At 32.1% G+C, this 9,728-nt stretch overlaps 1 protein-coding gene across 1 annotated transcript; it reads left to right on the forward strand.

Moving 5' to 3' along the window:
- The first annotated feature begins 3,604 nt into the window (after positions 1-3,604).
- On the forward strand, positions 3,605-8,868 carry LOC103492027 (sulfite reductase [ferredoxin], chloroplastic). The gene is made up of 8 exons (XM_008452194.3): positions 3,605-3,939; positions 4,891-5,673; positions 5,791-6,087; positions 6,841-7,038; positions 7,422-7,556; positions 7,880-7,996; positions 8,157-8,315; positions 8,408-8,868. The coding sequence occupies exons 1-8, from the start codon at positions 3,751-3,753 to the stop codon at positions 8,612-8,614; spliced, it is 2,085 nt and encodes a 694-aa protein (XP_008450416.1). The 5' UTR covers positions 3,605-3,750; the 3' UTR covers positions 8,615-8,868.
- Positions 8,869-9,728: the final 860 nt, after the last annotated feature.

A 9,728-nucleotide genomic window follows, 5' to 3' on the forward strand; every position in this document is an offset into this window, starting at 1 on the left:
ATTATACCATTGAGTTTAGTTCTATATTCCAAATTATTTTTTGGTTTTATGGTAAATTTATTTTTAATTTTACTTTTTTGTAATATATATAATTATAAAAGACACACCTTCTTCCACTACCTTTTGAGTTAATAATATTTAAGTTTAGTGGAATTAAAATATGCACTACGTGAAAAGTTAAATGCAAATGAGTTTTCATTTACCCATTATTTTTTTAATTAATTGTACTTAAGTTTAGTAGAAATGTGAAGAGTTGGAATGTAAAAAGTTTTTCATTTACAATTTTACAAATTAGTTATAAATTAAATATCTTATTAATTCAATTAACAATACAAATTTAAAACTTAAAAGTTGAAAAGTTCATTTTTTTTTTATATAAAATGCTTTATTTATTTCTTTTTACCAACGTTGTTATTAAGAAATTTGGATTCATCCAATGGATTGTATAATGAGACTAGATTGATATGTTGATAATTTAGCAAAAATATTATACATGTTGAAATAGCAATGAGTGATCATGTAGGAAAACAAGTTTTTCTTCCACGAATACCATTAAACCCACAAAATGAAAATGGATATCCATTCAAGTTCAAGAGAAAACAATTCCTCATTCATTTATGCTTTGCAATGACAATTAACAAAGCATAATGACAACAATTTCTAATGTTGAAATATATCTTTTTGAAAAATGAGTTTTCTCACGGACAACTTTATGTTACACTATCGCGAGAAATTTCAATGAAGACAACAAAAATTTGAATCAAGCCCATAGTTGACAATAAGTTACTTTCAAATTATAAAAATAAAATATTGCTTATAAATAAATCATTTTTTTTATATACATACAAGTCTTACATTTATATTCTTATATTTTAATCTTTTTTTCCATGTACATATAATTCTATTACATCTAGAATTTCGTACATTTAAATTTAGTATAACCAAAACATATACATGGAATGTTTACTTATAATTTAAAGTTAGACTCTTTCGCCGGTTTAACCAAATGTGAGTAAAGTATTAATTAGGGTGTGAAAGGAATACCAAATGAGGGTTTGCCATCTTTGATTTGAGTAACGTCCAGGTTCAATGTACCATTACTTTTGTGAGTACAAAACCAACCCCGCGTGTGATACACTTTATTCATAGACACCGCCGCCAAGAATGTCACTACAAAACCAAATAGTATATATAAAAAAGATAAAAGTATGTTATGTATATTTGACTCAAATCTTTTGTCTTGACTACGAATTTTTGTCATCTATTTCTTCAACTATTTAATTTTTTATATCCTAATACAGAGATTAAATATATTTTTTAATTGCACATATGAGATATACTAGTAGTATGTCATCCATGACAAATTTTGAACTTTTTAAGTCATCTGGATTTTTGACATATTTTGATATGAATTCAACAAGCTTGAATTTTTTTGAATGAAAATGAATTTCTTTTAAACATTTTTTTTCTAAATCATTCAAGATAAGTCCATAAAATTTTTATGGAGATAATTTCTTTATAAACCTAAAATAATTTTGCAATTTGCCAAGATTCAAAACTATTTTATTCATTTTTTTTCTTTATATTTCGTGAGGATTAAAAAAGAAATATTAAGAATAGATTAAGAAGCAAATATTATGTTATGTTATTTATTATTCTATATTTGTAAATAATATATATATATATATGGAAAATTATTTAAAATAGATGTAGATTAACTTGGATGTACAAATGTACACAGAAATATATCACAAAACAACAAAAAGATTGTGGCATTTGGGGTCGTGGTCGCCATCATAAAATCTTACAATATGATCTCATCCCTTGTAAATTCACCGCTAATTAAATTTAAAATGGGAAAGTTTTAATTTTCTTTTCCAATTAAACAAAAAGAAAGAAAGCTGATTACACAATTTAAAGAAAGGGTTGCATAAACTAAAATATTAATAAATATAATTATTTTTTTATTTTTTATTGAGATTAAACTCCAACAAATTATTATCTACGTTACCTATCACGATCTATATTGGATAAATTATTATATTTGTAATTATTTTTAATAGTTTTACCATTTAAAACAATTTCTTTTAAAGGAATGATAATTTATTAAACTTCATCGTCCTTTTAATTCCGTTAAAATTGATTGAAAACCCCACTTAGGAATTATTTAAAATTAGGTAATAGAAAGATGGTCAAGGATTGAAAATGAGTATTTAGTAAAAGTTAAAAATTAAAAATATAAATCTTAAAATTTATGATCAAATTGAAACAAAACTCAAATATTAACGATGAAATTATAACATTTGAAAATCTAAGAACTAAATTGAAATCAAACTCAAAATTAAGTCTCAAAATAAAATTTTAAACTTTAGGAACCAAATAAAAATTAAATCCAAAACCTAGAACTAAATGAAAATATGACTCGTAAATTTTGTTCAATCAAATGTAAAAAGATATTTTAAATAAAAAATTTGTTGAAAATGTTAACAAATAAAGCAAAATTTCATAGTCGATTAAACATTTGTTAGTGTTTGTCTACTTCTACTGCAAAAATAAAAATAGATAGACAAGAGTATAAGAATAGCTTATTGCTGTTTATTAATATTTATCAATTGTATTTGAGATCTTTTCAAAAATATAAAAAAGCAATAAAATGTTTATTCTATAGAATAATTCAAAAAACGGAAAAAACTCAGAGACCCACCTTTGCGATCATTTAGATATGACTATAATCTATACGCGATCATTTATATATGACTATATACGCGATCGTTTAAATATGATTACAACTTATATGCGATCGTTTACATATGACTACAATTTATACACGATCATTTAGATATTACTACAATTTATCTTTTCAATTACATCGTTTAATTTTGTTCATTAATCGTTTAATTTGGTTACGTTTAAATTTGGGGACCTAAATCTAAATGATTTTTTATTCAAAATTTGGTACATAGTTTTTTTTAATTCTTTTGTTACACGATTGTTTAGATTTATTTATCGTTTACTTTTTTTTACACGATCTCTTTATACAATTTTTAAATTTTTTTTTACACGATCGTTTACATTTGGTTTCTTTTAATTTTTTTACAAGATAGTTTACATTTGGGTATTCCAATTTAAATGATTTTTTTCAAGATCCTTTATACCCGATATTTTAGATTTTTCTATTTTTTTTGTACACGACGTAAGAAAAGGAAAAAAAGAAAAACGATGAAAAGAGATCGCAGAGAAAAAAAAACTCAAGAGGAAGACGAAATAAAAGCACGAAGACAAATGACAAGAAAAAGATAGAAGACAAACCTAGAATATTTAAAAAATGGATAACTGGCTTTGTTATACTACACATAAATAGTTTGATATTTTTGTTATACAAGTTTCCATTGTATTTTGCTATATTTACCCATCTTTTATATTTGGAAACGGTTGTACTAAAATGGGATACATTTAACAAAATTGAATACTTAAGAAGAGGAAAGGAGGAAGAAGAAGCGCGTGAGGAAATGAGAGTGGGCCCCGTGTCAGGCACGTGATCCCTTTTTGTTGTTCTTAGAAATAAAAATAAAAATAAATATCAAGCAGAGAATTTCGTTTTCGTTTTCGTTTTTCCTTTTCAATTCCCTTTTTTATTAGTGTTCCTTCGTCCATAGCCAACCAAAATCTGATTCTCTTCTTCTCTTCTCTTCTTCTCCACTCACTCACTCTACATTTCTCCAATTACCCACTGCCCTAATCCTCCCTCTCATGACGACGCCGTCGTCATTCGCCGCCTCCACCTCCTCCGTCTTCACCGATCCCACGGTTCAGATTCCTACCTTCCATGGCCTTAAATCCTCCACTTCCCTTGCTTTGGCCAGACATCTCCGCCTCTTCGCCCCTTCTACTTCCTCTTCTTCCTCTTCCCGTCCTCTGCTTGTTCGAGCTGTCTCCACGGTACAACCCATCTCCCCCCTTTTTCTTCTCCGTTTTCCGTTTCTACTCTTTCTACTGATTTTGGCGTTTTTACTGCTCTGGATCTTTGTATTTGTTCTAATTGCATGTGGGTTTGCTTTGATTTAATCCTATTTTTGTTTCCCTTTTGTTTTTCTTCTCTAACTTTAACGCTGTTCTGTTTTAGATTGTAATAAATGCAGATGCGATTTTGTTTGTTTTATACTTTCTGTTTGGACGGTTCGGCCCAGAAGGGCTATTTCTGTTTTCTCTTGTGTTTGATGAACTCATTTCAAGAGAATTTAACTTGGGATGTTTTCTCTTTTACCGAATGTGGGTTCCCCTGAATTTGTTTTAGTTGGAAAAGTGGTTGTGTTGTAAGTGGAGTTCATCACTAATTGCAGCAGGGTGTCGAAAGATTTCTATTGCGCTTCATTTGTAATCGAATATATTCTGCTTTCTATTTTCTTGGCTACTAAAATTACTTTTTGGATGGGTTCTCTTTTCTTTTACTTTCTGCTCTACTTTGGGCACACGTTCGTAGATTATCTTAAAAAATAAGCTATATGTTTCTTTCATTCATTGCATTTGTCTGTATTTTTAACCCATTCCACGGAATGGAGCATGTTTGAGAGATTTTAAAAGGATTAAAATCACTTTTATCTTGTTTAAAATTACTTTGGTCTCAAAATCAGTTCAATGATTAATTTTACACTAACATATTTTTTACTGTTAAAATTAATTTTGAATGATTATAAATATTTTTAGTGATTTTGAAAATGATAAAAATGATTTTAACCATTTTAGAAGCACTCCAAAACATGCTCGAATGCTGTTGGAATAATTCTTTTTGATTCATGTATTTTTGCTATCTAGAGATATGTTTTGGATTAATTAGGTGAATTTTTACTGAGCTAGATTCTTATTCTGTAAAATTTATGGCTTAATTTGCAGCCTGCGAAGCCAGGGGTTGCTGCTGAGCCAAAGCGTAGTAAGGTTGAAATTTTCAAAGAACACAGTAATTATATAAGATACCCTCTTAATGAGGAGTTGTTAACGGATGCCCCTAACATAAATGAGGCTGCCACACAATTGATCAAATTCCACGGGAGCTATCAGCAGTATAATAGGGAAGAGCGTGGACAGAGGTCTTATTCATTCATGCTTCGTACCAAGAATCCTTGTGGGAAAGTGTCGAACCAATTGTACTTAACAATGGATGATCTTGCTGATCAATTTGGAATTGGAACACTTCGTCTAACCACCAGGCAAACATTTCAGCTACATGGAGTTCTCAAGAAGGATCTGAAGACAGTTATGAGCTCCATTATTAGAAGCATGGGTTCAACTCTTGGTGCTTGTGGTGATCTGAACAGGAATGTTCTTGCTCCAGCTGCTCCACTCGTGAGAAAAGATTACCTTTTTGCACAGCAAACTGCAGAAAACATTGCTTCTTTGTTAACTCCTCAATCAGGATTTTATTATGATATGTGGGTAGATGGGGAGAGATTCATGTCATCAGAACCTCCAGAAGTGGTGGAGGCACGTAATGACAATTCTCATGGAACGAATTTTCCAGATTCTCCTGAGCCTATTTATGGAACTCAATTTCTCCCTCGAAAATTTAAAATTGCAGTGACTGTGCCAACAGATAACTCTGTTGATATTCTGACAAATGATATTGGCGTTGTTGTCATTTCTGATGCTGAGGGGGAGCCTCAAGGATTCAACATATATGTAAGTGGATTCAGGACTTACAGAGATTAGAGATTTGGAGTTGATATTGTTATTTATTCATTTTTGATAAAATTTCCTTGCCCCTATAGCATTTTTGCTTAATGATCTCTGCTGCAGGTTGGAGGAGGCATGGGAAGAACTCATAGAGTTGATACCACTTTCCCTCGATTGGGGGAGCCATTAGGCTACGTTCCAAAGGAAGATATTTTATATGCAGTTAAAGCTATTGTAGTTACACAACGTGAAAATGGTAGAAGAGATGATCGCAAATATAGTAGACTAAAATATCTGATCGGTTCCTGGGGGATTGAAAAATTTAGGAGTGTTGTAGAGCAATATTATGGGAAGAAATTTGAACCCTTTCGCGAATTACCAGAGTGGAAGTTTGAAAGTTACTTGGGGTGGCATGAACAGGTTAGTTTTAACCCTGTAAGACATCTATTTTTATTAGTTCTGGTATTTGAATTGTAATTTCTTTAACTACTGAGGTGAAGTCTAATGTGATCTCCTATATTCAGCCTGCAGTATTCACACTGAAATGTTCAATTCCTGTTGGCTTAATATCTACTAATCTAATATCACTCTTTAGTTTTAGATTATCTATCATCTGTTAGAACTATTAAAACTATATGCACAGTTATTTTGAATGACAATAATTTGTTGAAGACATGGAATGTTTATTGTTTTAGTTGCATTTTTTTCCAATCATGAATGTCGGACTCTTACCTATGTTGAATTAGTATCTATTATAAGTTGAACAAGTATCTTCTATTTATATATTGAATTAGAACCTGTTTTATCTTTATATTTGGACATATTCATGGCAAATGATTTTCCATTAGGATCAATTAAGCTTGAAAATATTATCATATTATTAAATGTGTATCGTAATTAAAAATGTCAGTTAAAGTGATATGGGTCCAGTTTGACATGAGGATATCATTGGAAATTTAATTTTCCTTTTAGGCAATAATGAATGTTGATAACAAATAGCATCATGTCTTGGAAAATAAATACAACAGTCAGTATTAGTAATGTCGAACTTGTTTCTTTTGGAGACACCAGAAGCCACCAGCAAATAAATTATTTCCCTTGAGGGCTAGCTTTAGTCCCTTGGACTTCAACATTTATTGTACTCCTTGTTTGAGAATGTTATCTACCTTTCAGGGGGATGGTCACTTATATTGTGGACTACATGTTGATAGTGGTCGTATTGCTGGGAAAATGAAAAAGACTTTAAGAGAGGTGATAGAGAAATATAATTTGGATGTTCGGATTACCCCAAATCAAAACATTATCCTGACCAACATTCGCAGTGCGTGGAAGCGACCCATTTCCACAGTTCTTGCACAAAGTGGCCTGCTGGTAAACTACTATTCTTTGGCACTACTTGGTGATTGAGTTCTCTCTGTAATATAAAACTTAAATGCTTTATCTTGGCATGAAGATCTCAATCGATTTTCATAGAATTGAGTAGTTTCAACTCCTCAGTCTGTCTATAAAAACATGGCTCACGTGATATTGAAAGTTGCTTGTGTTGATAAGATACCTGGTGTAAGGATCAATAATATGCAAATGCACAACTCATAATTGATGCTGAGCTGCTGATGCTAGGATGGATATATAGATTTGTGGTTTAACTTGGAAGTTGGAACAATAGATTTGTTTTCCCCCTTCTGTTGTGAAACATTTTTTGTTCGCTTGTACTCATTGCTTTTGCATTTTACTTGACTGATTTTGCTGTACAGCACCCAAGGTTTGTAGATCCCCTTAACATAACTGCGATGGCATGTCCAGCTATGCCACTTTGTCCTTTGGCAATAACAGAAGCTGAGAGAGGAATTCCAGATATCCTTAAGCGAGTTCGAGCTGTATTTGAAAAGGTATATTTTTGGTGGTCATACGCAACCACCTGTTTTTTCACACCTCGGCTCAAGATGTGAGGGGGCTTGCCTATATCCCTATTTACATTGGGAAGAAAATAGCTTGATTTTAAATTTCATTGTATGCCAATACGCATTGGCCTGCTGAGAGGATATAATTGAAAACTATTTAAGTGTAAGGGGGCTATATAAATTGAACAATTTTAAACAATTGGGAATAAATTGTAAAGTTACCTGAACATCAGTAACAAAAATATATATTTAGATGAAACATAAGTTTCACGAAAATTTAGGCACTGATGGCTGTGTTTTCCTGTTATCAGGTTGGTCTGAAGTACAGTGAATCTGTTGTCATAAGGATAACTGGTTGCCCAAATGGTTGTGCCCGGCCTTATATGGCTGAACTTGGATTGGTAGGCGATGGTCCTAACAGCTACCAGGTATATCATGAATTGCAGGCCAATGATTTACTCCTTGCTAAGTGGAAACTTTTGGGAATGCGTACTCAGATTCTATATATTTGTGAAATTTTAGTTTCTTATGAAAAAAAAGTTCATATTTTTCTGCTGCTTCATGTATATGTGTGCTTATCTTGTTCAGATATGGCTTGGGGGAACACCCAATCAAACGTCACTGGCAAGGACTTTTATGGATAAGGTTAAGATCCAGGACCTTGAAAACGTTTTGGAACCTTTATTTTATCATTGGAAGCGCAAACGGCACTCTAAAGAATCGTTTGGTGCCTTCGCAAACCGCTTGGTGAGTGTGTAATCAATGGACTCTACAGATCTTTTTGTTATTGTCTTGCTTTAGCTGATAAACTATGATAATTCTGATTAAATGCTCATCAGGGGTTTGAGAAGCTTAAAGAGCTAGTTGAAAAATGGGATGGTCCTGTTCTTTCACCAGCACGTTACAACCTGAAGCTTTTTGCTGACAAAGATACATATGAGGCCATGGATGACCTTGCAAAGCTTCAGAATAAGAATGCCCATCAATTAGCAATGGAAGTAATCCGCAACTACGTGGCTGCTCAACACAATGGGAGGACCGAATGATTTGGTAAGAGAGTGTTTAAATTTTGTCGCCTTAGAAGCTGATGTTAAAAAAGGGTGAATGAGTCTAGTCATTTTCTCCTTGAGCTTGTTACTGTTTTGTAACAGCTGGAATGAATGGATACTGCTGGATTTGGTATAATTTTGTACCCAAAGTTAATTGTTTGTCTGCATGAGCTTTGTATTTACGGTTTTCTTGGATCTCTGTATCTTATTATTTTAAGGTTGCTTCTAATAAAATTACCTCCTTTCCAGCTTCTTCTCGTGTGATCTGTTCTGTCTAGACTGGGAAATTTAGATGGCATTGTCGATAGCACAGAAATGTTTGTTTTGTTGTTCATGTGTCTTGTGGGAGGTTTTTTTCGCAAGAGTTGAGAATGTGTCTTAAAAAGAAGTTTTTGCAAGAAGAATTTATTTTTCTTTTCATGTTGAGTGGGAGTTGATTTTGGCAAGAAGAGTTCATGTTGTGTGGATAAGTTTTTGCTTGAAAAAGAGTTAGATTTCTGATGTAAGTTTTGCGCCAGAAAAGTTGATTTTTGTTCAATATAGTAAAAAAAGTTTAGAGGCATGGAGAAACTCATTCACGAGTTTGAGAGGACAAAAAGGATCGACTTTTTTCTCTTCAAAGAAACAGGTGGGAAAAAAAACAAATATAAGGTAGGACGGGTGAAGTTGAGAAGTTTGGAAAGTTGCATAGTCTTGGTGGTCATTGTGTAAAAAGTTTATATAGAATTTGGCATCGATGACCCATTTTTGTTCAAATGAAAAAAAGACCCAATGTTTTTAGAAAACTAGTATTTTTATCCTTTCGTTTGCTTGTAATCGTTGTATATATCTACAGTAGGTCCTAGATATATGCAACGATAACGAGCGATATATGGAGATATATATATCTATTGTACTTACACCAGTTCAAGGAAGATGTGCTCGAGTGTAAGAACTTGAGGTTGGAAGAAGTGCCTCCTGCACAAACATAAGAGTGAGACTAGTTTATGATGATGATGCTAACATTTGAAACGAGATATTATGATTTAGGAGTCAATCAATTGTTAAACTTTGGAACATGTTATTATAGTTCGGAGGCCATGGTCCACCATTGTCAAACTTTGGGTAAGGA

This window comes from Cucumis melo, chromosome 2 (genome assembly GCF_025177605.1).
Source record: "Cucumis melo cultivar AY chromosome 2, USDA_Cmelo_AY_1.0, whole genome shotgun sequence".
NCBI classification, from domain to species: domain Eukaryota; kingdom Viridiplantae; phylum Streptophyta; class Magnoliopsida; order Cucurbitales; family Cucurbitaceae; genus Cucumis; species Cucumis melo.

Bases quoted from the DNA above. Each gene is read 5' to 3' on its own strand.
- LOC103492027 (XM_008452194.3), top strand. From the start codon at position 3,751: ATGACGACGCCGTCGTCATTCGCCGCCTCCACCTCCTCCGTCTTCACC. The intron at 5,674-5,790 runs GTAAGTGGATTC...TCTCTGCTGCAG, and splicing joins CTCAAGGATTCAACATATAT to GTTGGAGGAGGCATGGGAAG. The intron at 6,088-6,840 runs GTTAGTTTTAAC...TCTACCTTTCAG, and splicing joins ACTTGGGGTGGCATGAACAG to GGGGATGGTCACTTATATTG.